Genomic DNA, 18,335 nt, shown 5'->3' on the forward strand with positions numbered 1-18,335 from the left:
ACTCCGCGAGTTGGCAGACTTTATTTTGCTTACTTTAACATCATTGTTCATGGTCGGGCTAAGCCATTTCTTGGTATGGGTGTAGCCTACCCCAGCCATACCCTGGCGCTGCCACTGGTGGCACGTATGGGGCGGGCCATTCTGCACATGCGTTAAATGCGTTAAATATTTTAACGCAATTAATTCAAAAAATGTATTGCCGCCGTTAACGCGATAATTTTGACAGCACTAATATATATATATATATATATAGCACTGACATGAGTACACTTGACTTGAGTACATAGACTTGATTACATCTAATGCAGTGTTGTGTTCTTCTAAAGGTTTCTCGTGAAGCTGTTAGTCGCAAGGAAAACGTTGACCTGCTTGAGACATATATTGACATTTCTGAATATGTGAAGCAGGTACATCACGTGACGGCATAAAAGGACCCAAGATAAAAAATCTCCTTTATCCTCTTCTGTTGTTCCTAATTGTTCTCTGCTTTTTAACTTTTTGGATTTTGTAGATTGAGGCTGAACTGATGCTGCCCTCCTGTGTGCTTCCAGCATTTGGTGAGGGATTCCTTATTCTGACATGATTGTAGCTTTAGGTTATTAAAAAGAAAATTGCTTTACAGATTATGAATTAAAAGTAGTCAGAAAATATCACAATAATATTAAAAATATTAAATGAAATAAGAAAGAACCCTGCTTCTTCCTGTTGTAATATCTTTTGAGCTTTTGACTGACATAACCTGGTCTTGCGAATCTGCGGTAGACTTTTTATATACACAAAACAAATAATTAATGAAATATTTGTCAGATTAATGGATAAATAAATAATTGCGGATTCAGCCCTTCCTTCCTAATCAAGGTTGTGCCTGTGAGAATGAGTTTTTATAGCTGAAACAAGTTTAATTTGTGATACTAAATGCACTGAAACAACATTATCTTGAAAACCCCATAGATGCTCCCTCAGGGCGGGAGATTGACACTGTGGCAGACGGTGTCTCAGAGGAAGAGCTGCCATGTGTTGCCACACATGTTGAGGTAATGTTGTGAAAATACAGTATTTTGGATGATGTTTTTCTCTTTCTTGTGCAGAGTATATAATCAAAGTCTGCACAAATAACTACACTGAACAAAAATATAAATGCAACACTTTTGTTTTTGCTCCCATTTTTCATGAGATGAACTCAAAGATCTAAAACATTTTCTATTTACACAAAATAACCATTTCTCTCAAATATTGTTCACAAATCTGAAAAAAATCTGTGATAGTGAGCACTTCTCTTTTGCCGAGATAATCCATCCCACCTCACAGGTGTGGCATATCAAGATGCTGATTCGACAGCATTATTGCACAGGTGTGCCTTAGGCTGGCCACAATAAAAGGCCACTCTGAAATGTTCAGTTTTATCACACAGCACAATGCCACAGATGTCGCAAGTTTTGAGGGAGCGTGCAATTGGCATGCTGACAGCAGGAATGTCCACCAGAGCTGTTGCCCGTGAATTGAATGTTCATTTCTCTACCATAAGCCATCTCCAAAGGCGTTTCAGAGAATTTGGCAGTACATCCAACCGGCCTCACAACCGCAGACCACGTGTAACCACACCAGCCCAGGATCTCCACATCCAGCATGTTCACCTCCAAGATCGTCTGAGACCAGCCACTCGGACAGCTGCTGCAACAATCGGTTTGCATAACCAAAGAACTTCTGCACAAACTGTCAGAAACCGTCTCAGGGAAGCTCATCTGCATGCTCGTCGTCCTCATCGGGGTCTCGACCTGACTCCGGTTCGTCGTCGTAACCGACTTGAGTGTACAAATGCTCACATTCGATGGCGCCTGGCACGTTGGAGAGGTGTTCTCTTCACGGATGAATCCCGGTGTTCACTGTTCAGGGCAGATGGCAGACGGCGTGTGTGGCGTCGTGTGGGTGAGCGGTTTTCTGATGTCAATGTTGTGAATCGAGTGGCCCATGGTGGTGGTGGGGTTATGGTATGGGCAGGCGTATGTTATGGACGACGAACACAGGTGCATTTTATTGATGGCATTGTGAATGCACAGAGATACCGTGACGAGATCCTGAAGCCCATTGTTGTGCCATTCATCCACGACCATCACCTCATGTTGCAGCATGATAATGCACGGCCCCATGTTGCAAGGATCTGTACACAATTCCTGGAGGCTGAAAACATCCCAGTTCTTGCATGGCCAGCATACTCACCGGACATGTCACCCATTGAGCGTGTTTGGGATGCTCTGGATCGGCGTATACGACGGCGTATTCCAGTTCCTGCCAATATCCAGCAACTTTGCACAGCCATTGAAGAGGAGTGGACCAACATTCCACAGGCCACAATCAACAACCTGATCAACTCTATGCGAAGGAGATGTGTTGCACTGCGTGAGGCAAATGGTGGTCACACCAGATACTGACTGGTTTTCGGACCCCCCCAATAAAGCAAAACTGCACGTTTCAGAGTGGCCTTTTATTGTGGCCGGCCTAAGGCACACCTGTGCAATAATCATGCGGTCTAATCAGAATCTTGATATGCCACACCTGTGAGGTGGGATGGATTATCTCGGCAAAGGAGAAGTGCTCACTATCACAGATTTGTGAACAATATTTGAGAGAAATGGTTATTTTGTGTATATAGAAAATGTTTTAGATCTTTGAGTTCATCTCATGAAAAATGGGAGCAAAAACAAAAGTGTTGCATTTATATTTTTGTTCAGTGTAAATTGAGTGTGACATCAGTGACAGTGTGTGCTGGTCAGTGATGGATAATCTGTTCTCTTGTAGGATGACTTGATGACTGGAGAAGAGACTCTGGCTCTTCATGAAGACAAATGTTCAGGTTTGACATCCCAAAATATTTTGTTTGCTAAATTTGATTGTTGTTTTTTTTAGGCTTCGCCCGTTCATTTTGGCATTAGTGTTTACATATTGTATATGCAATATGAGCCCAACTTCAAACATTTGGTTTGGTAAGTGCTATGAACTAGGGCTGCTCGATTATGGCTAAAATCATAACCACGATTATTTAGGTCAATATTGATATCACGATTATTAAATACAATTATTCATTGACTTTGAAAACATCAATTTATAGAACTTAAAAAATATATATATATATTAACTATCTTTTTAACAGTTGATTACCCTGAACTTTAAGTATAACTCAACTTAAAAGTATACAGCTGAAGCCATATCTTTTTCAACTTCCCCACTGCATTTGTCATATAGGGCAGGCAGTGCAGATCTGGTGAAATGATTCCGAGATGGCATCGCGTAACGCTTGTCCATAGTGTTAACCAGTTGCTTAAACCCCTGGTTGCTAACCGTGCTAACTGGGCACATGTCTTTAGCTATGTAGAACGTGATGGCATCCGTTATATCTTTGTGTCTTTGCAAGCTGGTTGAGTAGGCCGTTGCACTGTAAAGCGCGTCCTTAATTGATGACTGATGTGGTGGATGAAGTCGAGGGGGCACGCTCTTGAACTGTCAAAAAAGGAAGCCAGACGTCTGTGATTCTCCAGAACACACAGATGGTCAGTCCGCCCCTGTTGCACTGTACTTTTTTTTTGTTCCACGTCGGACTCCGTAAACCCAAGTATTTCCAAACGGGAATTAGTTTTACCTTTCTTGTTCACGAGTTGCTCTTGTTCTGCCATATTCGCTCGCGCTGAACTCACACAACTATTGTCACTCACAACCTGGCAGAGAGGGCTTTTCGGGAGGGGCGAAAACGCACGCAGCAAAATAATCATTTTATTTCGATTACGTTTTCGTAATCGTTGCAAGCAAAAATCGTAACCAAGATTAAAATACGATTAATTGCACAGACCTACTATAAACACCATAGTAGGAAGGGTATTTCTTAATCTAATAAAACCATGAAAATCATCGTTATCTCACCCTGAAATAGTGGCTTTTTGAACTTCTTTCCTAAGCACAAATAGTCTGTCCAAATAATTTCTCTTTGTATGTGCAGCCCTGCCTCTCTCTGGATCAACAGACAGTGAGCAACGGACCAGCACAGCTCCCTCTCAAGATTTGGTAAATGATTTAAATCCACACAATTCTCAAATCAAACAACAACATTTGTGACTTTTAATATTTAATTTAAGCTTTAATCGTTATTTCTCAGGGTGACGAGGATGAAGAGGGGACCTGTTCTGAGGAAGAGACTTCGTTGACAGATGTCAGCACAGGTACCAGACTTCACTGAATGAACGAACAGCAAACAAAAACTGACAGTATTTGGCATGGAGGCAGCAGCTTTCCATGTTCTGTAGTATCAGTGACTTATTTTCTTTGCACCGCAGATCTAAATGAGCCAAGTGATGACTCCAAAGTGTCCACCGATAAAGAGGATTGTCTCGGCAGTATGACAGCAGAGGAAACGGTAGTTAACATTAAAATATATTTCCCTCATACAGTGGGGCAAAAAAGTATTTAGTCAGCCACCAATTGTGCAAGTTCTCCCACTTAAAATGATGAGAGAGGCTTGTAATTTTCATCCTAGGTATACCTCGACTATGAGACAAAATGAGAAAAGAAAATCACACTGTCTGATTTTTAAAGAATTTATTTGCAAATTATGGTGGAAAATAAGTATTTGGTCAATAACAAAATTTCATCTCAATACTTTGTTATATACCCTTTGTTGGCAATGACAGAGGTCAAACGTTTTCTGTAAGTCTTCACAATGTTGCTGGTATCTCCTCTAGAGCAGTAATGTTTTGGGGCTGTCGCTGGGCAACACGGACTTTCAACTCCCTCCAAAGATTTTCTATGGGGTTGAGATCTGGAGGCTGGCTAGGCCACTCCAGGACCTTGAAATGCTTCTTACGAAGCCACTCCTTCGTTGCCCGGGCGGTGTGTTTGGGATCATGGTCATGCTGAAAGACCCAGCCACGTTTCATCTTCAATGCCCTTGCTGATGGAAGGAGGTTGTCACTCAAAATCTCACGATACATGGCCCCATTCATTCTTTCCTTTACACGGATCAGTAGTCCTGGTCTCTTTGCAGAAAAACAGCCCCAAAGCATGATGTTTCCACCCCCATGTTTCACAGTAGGTATGGTGTTCTTTGGATGCAACTCAGCATTATTTCTCCTCCAAAACACGTCTAGTTGAGTTTTTACCAAAAAGTTCTATTTTGGTTTCATCTGACCATATGACATTCTCCCAATCCTCTTCTGGATCATCTAAATGCTCTCTAGCAAACTTCAGACAGGACTGGACATGTACTGGCTTAAGCAGGGGGACACGTCTGGCACTGCAGGATTTGAGTCCCTGGCGGCGTAGTGTGTTACTGATGGTAGCCTTCGTTACTTTAGTCCCAGCTCTTTAGTCCCAGCTTTAGTCCCAGCTCTCTGCAGCTAGGTCCCCCCCCCCCCCATGTGGTTCTTGTGATCATTTTGACCCCACGGGGTGAGATCTTGCGTGGAGCCCCAGATCGAGAGAGATTATCAGTGGTCTTGTATGTCTTCCATTTTCTAATAATTGCTCCCACAGTTGATTTCTTCACACCAAGCTGCTTACCTATTGCAGATTCAGTCTTCCCAGCCTGGTGCAGGTCTACAATTTTGTTTCTGGTGTCCTTTGACAGCTCTTTGGTCTTGGCCATAGTGGAGTTTGGAGTGTGACTGTTTGAGGTTATGGACAGGTGTCTTTTATACTGATAACGAGTTCAAACAAGTGTCATTAATACAGTTAACAAGTGGAGGACAGAGGAGGCTCTTAAAGAAGAAGTTACAGGTCTGTGAGAGCCAGAAATCTTGTTTGTTTGTAGGTGACCAAATACTTATTTTACCGAGGAATCTACCAATTAATTCATTAAAAATCCTACAATGTGATTTCCTGGATTCTTTCCCCCCATTCTGTCTCTCATAGTTGAAGTGTACCTAGGATGAAAAGTACAGGCCTCTCATCTTTTTAAGTGGGAGAACTTGCACAATTGGTAGCTGACTAAATACTTTTTTGCCCCACTGTATATGTGAGGTATATGCACCTGCAGTGTTTTTTAACAGTTACTTTTTAAGATTTGAAGGGCAGCTTGAGCTCAGGCTGGGTATAATAAAGACAAAAAAATTACTTGATTGGCTATTCAGAGGAAAATGGATAAAAGCCTTGTCACAAATACAGGCAAGGTAAGAAAAAAAACGATGAATGGTGGTTGATGCTAAAAAAGTGAAAATACTGACCACTTTGCTGTTCTCAGTTTCTCACGTTTCTAATAATTGGAAGGCTTAAAATATGAATGTGAAAAATCTGCACAGGTGGAAAAAACATGCCTTACTGAATTTATCAAAACAACAGGTTAACTTAGAGGAGGTTAACTGGGAAGCGTCTCATACAGTACTGTTAAACTGATGTCTAAAGTTGTTTTTGTTCAAATTGTGTGATTTCTTACATTTTAGGTCCAAAGTGAATCACAGCCTCTGTATAAAGAGCTTCTTTGTGAACTATTTACAGGTGAGTCATTTCTAACAAATATATTGTATCTTATTAAAATAAGCTTTGTGGCCAACATGAAACTTACATGTTTTGCTTAACAGGATAAACTCAACATATTAACACCATTTTTATGATTTTAGAAGCGTAAATGCAATCGCCTGAAGTAAAAAGCTAACATTAGGCCATAAACATCACGCTCACATTGCTGCGCAATGCTAAATGCGGCTAATGTTTGGCGTGATGGTGTTTAGTCGTCTGGTTTAGTGACTTTATAGCAATCGCTGTTTTTACAACACATTAAAGCTTCGGACATTCACCAGTGGATTATTTACTGATGTATAACAACACGTGAAAATCTCTTTAGCTTGTGTTAATGGCAGATCTTATTTCAGGCGTCTAACCAAAAACACGTTCAAAAAAACTCAGACAAGGGAGAAGTGGTCAAATGTCAACTCGCTTCCTGGTTTTAAGGACTCCTTCCTGCATCACTAAAGCTTCACTTACTACCTCTAACTCTAAGGCTACAGATCAGTCTACAAAGCTCCTGTGTTCCAGAATGATGTACAGAACATGATTGTGGAATATTCTTTTTTCACAGAAGCTCCGTCAGAGCCTGAAATATTCTTCTCCCTACAGGATGAGGCCATGCATAAAGAGGTAAGGTAGAACCCACTTTCTGGGGAAAAGAACACATTTTCGAAGCAGTTTGATCATAATAAATCTGATTTGCTTTGAAAGTTGCTTTCATTCGGCTGTCTCTGCTATTTGTGATCGGTTCTGTTTTCAGAATAACTCGGATGAAGACGAGACTTCAACTCTTCATGAAGATGAGCTTTCTGGTTTGTTATCTTGATTATTGTAGTGAACATTCATTTCCTCTTTTAGCTTTTATTTTGGGTAACAGTTAATTGAAATGCATTGTAATTTAGGATATTTGTGTCTGTTTGCAGCTCTTTCCTCTGACTCTGAGCCACAAGCCTCCGCAGCTTCCTGTCCAGATTTGGTAACTGAGATTTTTCAACACAATTCTAAATGTAATCTTTAAAACATCACTAAGAAGCAAATGTCTTTATTGTTTTTCAGAAGAACCTGGTTGAGGAGGTGACCTGTCTTGTAGGAGGGATCCATCTGACAGAAGTCTGCACAGGTATCACAATTACTGAACAAAATGTGCCTGTCATTTATATGATAATACATTTCTAAATCAATATTAAAATGGCAGAATAAGTGCACCATTTTTTTGTTTCTTGATTTATGAAAGGGATTTAAAAAGTTTAAAATGTCATCAGTAATGTAATACGAGTATCACAAAAGTAATGTAACTGATTACATTTGGATACCTTGATATCAAATGCAATGCAAATAAAAAGAAAAAGAAATAACAAAAATATGTTTTTATATCGGACAACTGATCATATAAACTTAAAAAAGATTATAACATGTTATTAAGCCTAGTCTATTGACCAACAATATAAATGCACAATACATGAGAATTTACTACAGTTTAGAATAATATTTGAACAACAGAAACGATGACCTGGAGGATAAGCTATGGTTTCACTCAAGAAAATGTATTTTAACCCTGCTGGTTATCCTGATCATGTAATCTGTAACGTGACTGCAGACACAGATATTCTGCTGGGTTGTAATACAGATTTCTTTATTTCAGATCAACTACAAGAAGCTGAGGAGGAGGAGGAGGAGAGAGAGCAGCCGGTGGGTTCTCCCCCCGAGGAAACGGAGGTAATGGTTCAGGGGGAAAGATGAAGGTGGTCTAACGGCATTTTAATCCACAATCGATGTCTAAATGTGTTTCGATAGACTTTAAATCTAAGTGTCAAACGGAAACCTTTATGACCAGTGGTGGAAAAAGTATTCAATATCCTTTCTTGAGTAAAAGTACTAAAACTACACTGTAAAATTACTCAATTTCAAGTACATAGAGTATTTAAAGAATTAGGAGTTAAAGGTGGGGTAGGTAAGTTTCAGAAACCGGCTCGAGATACACTTTTTGTTATATTCCATGGAATGCTCTTAACATCCCGATAGCAATGAATATCTGAAGTGCTTTGACAAAAAATCCATTAAAAAAAACGTCATCTGTAGAAGCCGTAATACTGTAAAAAGTACAACCAATCCGTTTAGCCGGCCTGGATTGGTTGGCCTACCTGCCTGTCAGCCTTCCATCGGGGCACAAACTTATCTCGTGCCCTCATTGGTCATGTGCGCGTTCGTGTGTGTTGGAGGAGGGGCTCTATAAGGAAGTGGCAGATTTTCTCCGGTTGTGTATTTTCAAATTCTAGCGATCTCGAGTCGGTTTCTCAAACTTACCTACCCCACCTTTAAAGTACTGGATGCAGAAAAAACTCAAAAGATCTGTAAATATTTTAAAGAAAAGCAGCAAATCTTCACATAAAAGAAGCTGGAACTAAAACTTGCTGCCAATACATTTTTGTTCACCGACTCATAGTTTAAGTTACTTAACCCTCCGGTATCATTCGATTAGATTACGTAAATTAGTCATTCGAGACAAAAATATCCACTGCAAAAGACTTTGATAAAAACATTATATTAAAAGGTTTTTTTCACAACTTTTTTTGGGTTCAATCTTTAAAGCAACTTCCGCCCTAATAGAAAATACCAAAAATGTAATCATTTTCAGGATTTTAACCCTTTAAATGCCATTTGGAATACATGAAACCGCTTTTTTTTTTTCATAATTAAAACAGAGAAAATTAGTTATTTTCCAAAAAATACATATCTGGCTCTTTTTTTTTATAACAGTCTTGGATATGTCAAAGATTAGCAACAAAATGGATTTTTTTTGCATTATTAGTTTTTGCACAAAATCAGATTAAACAAAAAAGTTACAAATTAGTCATTCGGGACAAAAATGTCCACTTCCAAAAACTGCTCTAAAATGACAACAGATTTATATATTTTTTTATTTTTTGGGGTTAAATCTTTCAATCAACTTCAGTCCTGATCAAAAATACCAAATGTTAAAGGAGAGAGAGGTGTCATGGCCATTTCCACTGATCATAATTCCATTGTTGAGGTATACTAAAATAGAAAAATACTGTGCAATTTTCCAAACTCACATTGGTTTCGCATACAGCATCTCTTTAAAGTATGTGTATTCAGCAGTATTCACTTTCTCCACTAAACGGCTCGCTGCAGCTCTTGCCCCCCCCTCCCTGTGAGCCCAGTGTGCTCCGATTGGTCGGGACCAGTCGGGACGTTGTGAATCGCGCTGAGCTCCGTGGAGGTGTGATTTCCTTGTTTAGCGATACACAGCCAAACTCACCCTGAGCACACACAAAGTCACAGCCGAAGTAAAAACAATAAGTGTGGCTTGATATTTAGTAAGAAAAAGGTTGATAAACGCTGTGAGAATGGGTCTGCAGAGAGAATTTCGCCGCGATCCCAACTGTCTGTTATCAGCCTGCAGCCAGGGAGGAGAACTCAGCAGAGCTGCCTGCACTGAGTGTGTGAGGAAGTCGTGGATTGGTCAATTTGGACCAATCAGAGGGGGCTTAACGTAACAGCTCCGCGGACGTAAGGTAACGTCATTTGGTTCCAGGTACCGCATGACCGTATTGAGTCATAGTTCTGGGCGTGGCTACTGGGTGCTTCTACGACACAGCACCCAGGAAGTAAAAAATGGACAATGACGTTTCACCAACAGGCGTTTTGGGGAGGTATTTTCTGTTTTAGAGTTTTACTTGCTACAGGGTGTACTTTGAGGGTTTTGACTATGCACACCGTTTACATGCATAAAAACCTTCATAACACACAAGAGGACGAGTGATAACCGGAAAAGCATGACATGTCTCGTCTCCTAAATTATGTTCAGGATTTTAACCCTTGAACTGCCAGTTTGAAAACATGTATTTGAGTTTTCTATGAAAAACATGCACAAAAAGGCAGTTATTTTCCATATAATAAATGTTGGGGGGGTCGGCTTTTTTTTGTTTGTTATCACAGTCTTGGATATGTCAAAGATTAGCAACAACATTGATTTTGGTGGATAATTAGTTTTTGCACAGAATCAGATTAAACAAAAAAGTCACACATTAGCCACTCGCGGACAAAAATGTCCCATCCACTCCCATTATAACCACATCTTTTGATCTCTCCGCCATACCGGTATAAAATCATGCATTTTGCACGGTCAGAGTTTTATATATGAGGAAAATAGTTAAATTTGTCCTTTTTACTGTAAAAACCAGATGTGACATTTTACCATTGAATTACATGCTTGTCATTTCTTGGTTTCTTTGCCTGTTGTATAATGGGGCCCTGACAGCCATTGGAATACATGTATGCAACTAATATGATGTAGGTGTGTTGGTATGGATGTGGAAAAGTGGTATCAGCTGAGAAGTGTGTGTGTGTGTGTGTGTGTGTGTGTGTGTGTGTGTGTGTGTGTGTGTGTGTGTGTGTGTGTGTGTGTGTGTGTGTGTGTGTGTGTGTGTGTGTGTGTGTGTGTGTGTGTGTGTGTGTGTGTGTGTGTGTGTGTGTGTGTGTGTGTGTGTGTGTGTGTGTGTGTGTGTGTGTGTGTGTGTGTGTGTGTGTGTGTGTGTGTGGATTTGGGTGGATTTGACCTATCACTGGCCCCCCTTGTTCGATTTTGCTGATTGACATCTCTTTCTAACTGTCAGAGCCAATGGAATCGAGGGGAACTCCCACATACTCCGTGTGTGTAGTGTGTGTGCCGCATAGCCAAGACCGGAAGCAGCAGCCACTCTGGTGGCTACCATTAGCAGCTAACTTTTACCCTCCGATTTCAACATAAAAATTGAATTATGGATTATAAATTAAAAAAAGTATTACCCAGAAATATTATCAACCTATGGATTAACTGATTCAGCCGCGTTTTTTCTCGTTGTAATGCCATTGAACAAGTCTTTTGACTTCTGCGTGTCTTCTGCTCCACACTTGTTACTGTAACACTCAGGGATGCAAACTTGTCACCTTTCGGCGAAATTTGCCGTTTTGAATCCTAAATAGGTCGTTTGTGTGATTCATGTAGATCTGCAATAAAAATATTTTTGGCATGTGACACGATGGTGTTCTTTTTTTATATATTATAATGAAGTGCGAGCTATGTGCTCGAGTCTTCCTGCCTGTTGGCTCTGCTCATGGATGTATAATAAGGCTCTGCTGCTCCGCGGTGATGGTCTAGCTTCAGCAGCTACATTACCTACGGGTGCGTTCGTTAATATTAACTGTGTGGTCCGGACTGGATCGCTGGTGAACAGCTGTTAGAACGGGACGTTCAGGTGTTAAGAGCAGAGCTCCCTGTCGCAGCAGCAGAGCGTGATGTGCACTGAAAAGTTTTTCTGTCGCAATCGTTGAGCTGGCTAACTAGCATACATTGTCACCATCTGCTAACGTTAGCTTTAGCCTTCGTTTTCAAATCGGTTTTTTCATGGGCTATAAACGGAGGTGGTATAAGTATGGATCTTGTACTAGAGTAAGAGTAGAAGTACTCAGATCTTGTACAAGAGTAAAAGTAGAATTACCAGAGTGTAGGAATACTCTGTTACTGTAAAAGTACTGCATTCAAAATGTTCCTCTAGTAAAAGTATTATCATCAAAATATAGTTAAAGTAGTGATAGTAAAAGTAGTCGTTGTGCAGATTGGTCCATTTCAGAATAATATATATGATATGTTTTATGATGATTGATCATGAAAGTGTTCTCAAAGCTGGTAAAGGTGCAGCTAGTTTGAATGACTTTGTATACTGCAGGGTAGCTTGTGGATTTAGTCCATTGGAACTAAAGTCTGATTTAAGAGTTAATTACATTTCACATCATTCATCCACATCTGTAAAGCAACTAAAGGTATTAAATACATGTAGTGGAGTAAAAGTACACCTTTTACTTCTGAACTGTAGAGCAGAAGAAGAACAACTTAGCAAAACATTGAAATACTTAAATAAAGTAAAAGTATCTCAAAATTGTACCCAAGTATAGTACTTGAGTTTATGAACTTAGTTACTTTACACCAGTGGCTATAAAGATAGAAAGACTAAGCGTTGAACAGAGGCATGAAAATGCATTTTCAAAATGCTAAACAGTGCTGCCAGAATTATAAACTGACTGCTACACGATTAAAATAAATGCTTTTATATATTTCTATTAGATGTGACTCTTTGACGTTTCTGTTATTATTACCTGCTGCTTTAGTTGTTCTGACTGCTAAAATCCTCTGTTATTCCTCATTTTAAAGCCGATATTCCGTGGGGTCGGGGGGCTAGGATCCTTGTCACCTTTATCATACCTGATGAGTTTGCATCCCTGAACACTGTAATCCATTTAAACGTTCAGAAATACAAAAAAATAGCAATACTTTATCAGGGTGTCCGCGGGGTCTAAAAAAGTATTAAAAGTTGATAAATCAATTTAGCGAAAATTAAGGCTATTAAAAAGTATTAAACGGCATTTTCCAAGGTATTAAGAAGGTCCACAGCAACGACAACATGAAACACCCTTTAATTTACTGAAACAACATGTCGGGAAACCCCCTCAAGGTGTCCCCATGCATAGCGTGCCATAAAATGCTGGTTCTTATTTTAAGTTTCATTGCCTTGCTCCGCTCTGTGGGGGGGGGGGCGGGTTTGCTGGTGGACTACCTGAGAGATATACAGCAGGAGAACACGCCATCCACCGCGGAGAATAAACAGAAGGGCAACCATGACAACCATGCTCCGGGGTCTTCTTCCCTGCTTTTGGTGTATTTTGTGGCGGCAGCAGCGCCACTTACAGGCCTGGCATATGTACTACAGCATTTCCAGCGGTCTAGTGTGAACGGACACGTTAATGAATCGAATGCGTGTGAACGGACACGTTAATGAATCGAATGCGTGTGAACGGAAGACTGTTTTGCGTTTGCGTTTTACTGTATGCGTCCTCGTGGGCCGGGAGTCTAAGCCAAACTATATCCGGTCACAGAGATCTGCTATTTTAAAGTAAGGTATCGACCCTAAATATAGTCTATATTAAAAACGAGAAAAGTCTTAACATATATATCGAAGAGTACAGAAGCAACAAAGCAGCATTCTGCATTAAACCTGACCTTCACAGAGAGGTTGAAGTTCATGTGGAGAGGAGGCTTCAGTAGTCTGTCTGCACTCTGTTTAGTTGTGCTATCTTACAATCAATATAATAAAAGTGAGGTAAAGTGTGTCGCCAATGTAACCGGTTAGAACTCGAAGTTGCGATGAGGTCTTAAAATGTATGGAAAGGGTCTTAAAAAAGGTCTTAAAAGGTATTAAATTTGACTTCAGGATTCCTGCATATACCCTGTTTATTAATACACCTGCTCAACAAGCATAATGAGATAGAAAAGTGACATTTCTGTATTCTCAATGAGTTTGTCCAGTGAGATATTATTGACTTTATACAGTGACTGCTGTTGTAAAGGTTACTGTTGATGCTGCAGAAACAACATGTAGTTAAAATATGATTACATTCTAATAATAATTTTTCAAAATAACATAAATTGTTCATTCTGCACTTTTCTTAAATCTTTGATACGGTCAATAATAAAAATGTGTAATAGTCGCTATGATGTTCTGGGTATGCGTTGCAATGAGCCCCATTTCCTGGTTGAGGTTAAGAGTTTGTGGATTATTTTCCAGGATGTAAGGAGCAGTGAGGTCGAGGAACAACAGTCTTCTTCTGCTGATGACAGTTTTGGTAAGTGATATTAATAATAATTCAAAAGTTGGGTTGAAATCAAAGTCATTATAGAATGTAACTTTAGCGGGATACACCAGTGAAAGTTGTGTAGATTTAACCATGGGACCACACTAAGGACGTTTCTGACTTTTAAATGTTTTGATACTTCTGGCTGTATTAATTGTTGGGCAGAAATGATGTGGAACAATGTACGTTATTCAACATTAAAACAAATGTAAATGTTCGCAAGTTAGCTTAAAGGCTGGTTTTTTATCGGCACCCCTTACGTCAGATGTTGTTAGGCATCCTAGAATAATCTAAAAGAATACATTTATAATGTGCAATAGTTCAAAACATATACAATAAAAGTAAAAAAATAAATCATATTTTGATTAAACCAAAATACTAACCTAAGTACAGTTAATAAAAAAAGTAACGTGGTGAAATTTGAATATAATATTAGTGTAATATATATATATATATATATAATTTTTATAGCGGTTTTAAGGTGGAAGGTAACAATTTGGAATATTTTTAATTTATTAAATCCACTAGAGGTTTATTTAAAGGTCACATGTCATGGCCATTTCCACTGATCATAATTCCATTGTTGAGGTCTACTAGAATAGATTTATACTGTGCAATTTTTCAAACTCACATTGGTTTCGCATCCAGCATCTCTGTAAAGTATGTGTATTCACTCTCCACTAAACGGCTCGCTGCAGCTCTTGCCCCCACCTCCCTGTGAGCCCAGTGTGCTCCGATTGGTCGGGACCAGTCGGGACTGAATCGCGCTGAGCTCCGTGGAGGTGTGAATTCCTTGTTTAGCGAAACACAGCCAAACTCACCCTGAGCACACACAAAGTCACAGCCGAAGTAAAAACAATAAGTGTGGCTTGATATTGAGTAAGAAAAAGGTTGATAAACGCTGTGAGAATGGGTCTGCGGAGAGAATTTCGCTGCGATCCCAACTGTCTGTTATCAGCCTGCAGCCAGGGAGGAGAAATCAGCAGAGCTGCATACACTGAGTGTGTGAGGAAGTCCGTGGATTGGTCAATTTGGACCAATCAGCGGGGGCTTAACGTAACGGCTCCGCGGACGTAACGTAACGGCTCCACGGATTGGTCCATTTCGTTCCGGGGACGACATGACATCATGATGTACCCGGAAGAATCAAATGGACAGTGACGTATCTCCAACGAGGCGTTTTGGGGAGGTATTTTCTGTGTTAGAGTTTTACTCCCTACATGGTGTACTTTGAGGGTTTTGACTCTGCACACCGTTTACATGCATACAAACCTTCATAACACACAAGGGAACGGGTGATAACCGGAAAAGCATGACATGTGACCTTTCCATTTCCATTTATTTTTCCAAATAAACTAGCATTTAAAAGGTTCAAATATATTTTTTTAAATATATTTGGTGATGATGAATAAGGACCTGTGTTGGAAAAAGTAGAAGTGGCAACAAATATTAATATATAGTATTCTCTTTGTTGAAATATGTTGACATGCAGTATGTGCCCTCTTAGGATGCATTTCAAAATAAAAGGGTTAAAACGTCCCTATAAATCTAAAGCCCATCTTTATGTTCACCATTGATGGTTAAATACCTTCATTAAAATTATCAGCCATCTTGAGTTGTGTGTCCTCTGTGATGTTGCATGTGATGAATAACCTCCGTCTGTTGTTTCAGAGGCCCAGCTGTCGATGATCACTCATCTCTCTCTGATCATAAACGACAGTCCTGCTGACCCTTGTCTCACAATGCCTGAGGAGTAACCACTTTATTTACTTATCAGTTACTTTTATTTAATATATGCTTTAAAAAGACAAGTTCAGTCTCTTTGGCCATTTTGAGTTGTTACATTAACCAGGGATCTTCATCCTTCATCACTGCAGCAATGTTGTTACAGTATCTGTTCTGATAAACGGCCACACAATTCTTGAGAAAGTTTTAAATCTTTTGTTGAAAAAGATATAAAAAAAGCTGCTTTATATGTTTGGGAAACGCAGCGTTTCAAGTGTTTTCTGTTTTGCATGCATGTGTTGAATTTAATGTTGACAAAATAAATATATTTTCAGATCTACAGTGATGAGTCCTGGTATTCATTCATCTTGTTTGCTGCATCTTAACTATAACTTAATGTGTGTAAAATGTCTGTAAATCTGTGTTTTTCCTTGTTGGCAGCCCAGAGTTTAGTTTAAAGGGGACCAATCATGCAACATGCACTTTTGTATGTCTTTTTAACATGAATAACGTGTGTCAGGGAACTCACCAAGTGTCAGAAAACACAACCCTCTCTCTTTTCCTCCATACCCAAATCTTTAAAAACGAGGCTGCAACGGATCTGATACAGATGAATCTTTTTTGAATTTGTCTGACGTCAGAAAAGGGGTGCTCCGCCTATATGGGCAACTCTCCACCTATATGGTCAACTCTCCACCTATCAGGGGAATGAGACCGCTCGAAAGCGCTGGAGACACTGTAGTACAGGGCTATTCAATTGGCGGTGATATTTACTGGCCCTTTGAGTATAATGTTCAAAAGTAAAAACAACAAATTAAAGTTTAATTAATAAAAAAAAATCATTTAACCTTTTTTTTTTTGGGCCAGAGTGCATTTATTCCTGAGAGGGTGTTACATTGAGAAATAGAGGGGAAGACATTGCCTGAAAACTTTGGCGGGCTCGGGTTTCGAACCCACCTACTAGCAACTCCTGTCATTTATTGCGTCCTCGCGGCTCGCGCTGCCCTTCACTACAAGCTCGCGCACCTTCGACGGTTTCGCGCCAATGGTACGATTAATCCAGGCCCGGTTCCAGAACAAAATGACTAAGGGTGCATCTGAGATTAGAGAGGGTGCAGTGGTAAAGTGATATTTTTATAAGTGGGGAGTGTACCTAACACCCTCTATGGGGGACCTCACCTCCTCTGGGGGGGTCCGGGGGCATGCTCCGCCGGGAAGATTTTTTTTTTTTAAATATTGAAGTTAAAAGCATCAATCTGGTGCACTTTGAGAGCAACATGAAGAGATCTATGGATCTATGTGCTTGTTGCTTGATTATGCCTTCCCAGTCCCTTATCACGTAGCCTATAAGAGCATGGTGCCAGTTGTTGTAGCCAGTTGTGGTGAAGGCATCTGACTTACTTGAACCGAAATGTCTACATGCATAGCAGAAGATGGCATCTTTTGTACATGAATATTCCAGCCAATCTCTGTTTTGAAACCATGAGCTGCAAAATGAGCGCCTCCCCCCCACTGTACAGGCGAGTTGGGTACTTTTTTAAATATACCTGGGCAGGCTCTGTTTTGCAGAGGTCCTCTGGCACTTGCGGGCCGCCAAGAGGTGGCGGTGTTTGGGGTAACGAAGACGGCTGTGGCTGCTCCGCCTCTGTGGGCGAGGCGGGCATAGCCGGCGAGTCGGGCGTTAGTGTCCACGACAGTAACGTAATGTCCCCATGATCTGAACTGTTATTACCTGCAGTAGATGCAGTGTATGCTGGCGATAAGGGCTGGTTGTTTTAACCATTTTCTGATGTCCATCATTGACTGCTGTGTAAGCACCTTGCAGATGATGAATGTGCAGCGGCACAGGTCATGCGCACCTGACATAACGTTACTTACCATTTAAATTGATCAAATAAATGCAGCAGACAATGCTATTCAACCACAATTACAATTTATTTTATTTCAACTATATTCTCCTTCTTCTTATTATTACTACTATTGTTAGTAATAGTAGGCAAAATGTAATATGTTTCACTTTTAATTTTTTTTACTTTTCATTTTTCAACTGAGGGTGCATAACGACTCAACTGAGGGTGCAATGCACCCTTATGCACCCCCGTAGAACCGGGCCTGGATTAATCAAACCTGGTCAGCATAGTTGGATATCAAAATGTCTCTTTCTACGTTAAAAAAACGAAAGGTTGACACCGAAAACCGGCAATTCAACAGCGAGTGGAAAGAGAAGTACTTGTGTGTAAATCAGTGGGAGGCCCGGGTGTTTAATCTGCAAGTGTTTATCGGTGTGTAAAGAGTACAACTTGAGAAGGCATTTTAAGACAGCTCGTCAACTTTGACGCCACTTTGCCAGCGGGCCCTGATGCTCGCCGCCAGAAGATTTTGGGGCTAACTTCGTGCTATGACCAAAGACGTAGCTCCCTGTTTCGGGCTTGCAC

General features: G+C 40.2%; 1 protein-coding gene across 2 annotated transcripts in view; it reads left to right on the top strand.

Moving 5' to 3' along the window:
• Positions 1 to 16,242, top strand: part of tdrd6a (tudor domain containing 6a) — a 40,993-nt gene extending 24,751 nt beyond the window's left edge. The window contains exons 4-18 of one of the 2 annotated variants that reach the window (XM_034076682.1): positions 327 to 407; positions 512 to 557; positions 952 to 1,034; positions 2,797 to 2,851; positions 3,989 to 4,053; positions 4,145 to 4,208; positions 4,323 to 4,402; positions 6,423 to 6,477; positions 7,058 to 7,116; positions 7,247 to 7,298; positions 7,410 to 7,462; positions 7,543 to 7,606; positions 8,129 to 8,202; positions 14,109 to 14,166; positions 15,847 to 16,242. In XM_034076682.1, coding sequence (XP_033932573.1) covers positions 327 to 407; positions 512 to 557; positions 952 to 1,034; positions 2,797 to 2,851; positions 3,989 to 4,053; positions 4,145 to 4,208; positions 4,323 to 4,402; positions 6,423 to 6,477; positions 7,058 to 7,116; positions 7,247 to 7,298; positions 7,410 to 7,462; positions 7,543 to 7,606; positions 8,129 to 8,202; positions 14,109 to 14,166; positions 15,847 to 15,932 — 975 coding nt within the window. In that variant the 3' untranslated portion in view covers positions 15,933 to 16,242. The remainder of the gene's footprint in view (positions 1 to 326; positions 408 to 511; positions 558 to 951; positions 1,035 to 2,796; positions 2,852 to 3,988; positions 4,054 to 4,144; positions 4,209 to 4,322; positions 4,403 to 6,422; positions 6,478 to 7,057; positions 7,117 to 7,246; positions 7,299 to 7,409; positions 7,463 to 7,542; positions 7,607 to 8,128; positions 8,203 to 14,108; positions 14,167 to 15,846) is intronic. The other variant, XM_034076683.1, reaches the window with a different exon arrangement.
• Positions 16,243 to 18,335: the final 2,093 nt, after the last annotated feature.

Source organism: Pseudochaenichthys georgianus, chromosome 24 (genome assembly GCF_902827115.2).
Source record: "Pseudochaenichthys georgianus chromosome 24, fPseGeo1.2, whole genome shotgun sequence".
Classification (NCBI taxonomy): Eukaryota; Metazoa; Chordata; class Actinopteri; order Perciformes; family Channichthyidae; genus Pseudochaenichthys; species Pseudochaenichthys georgianus.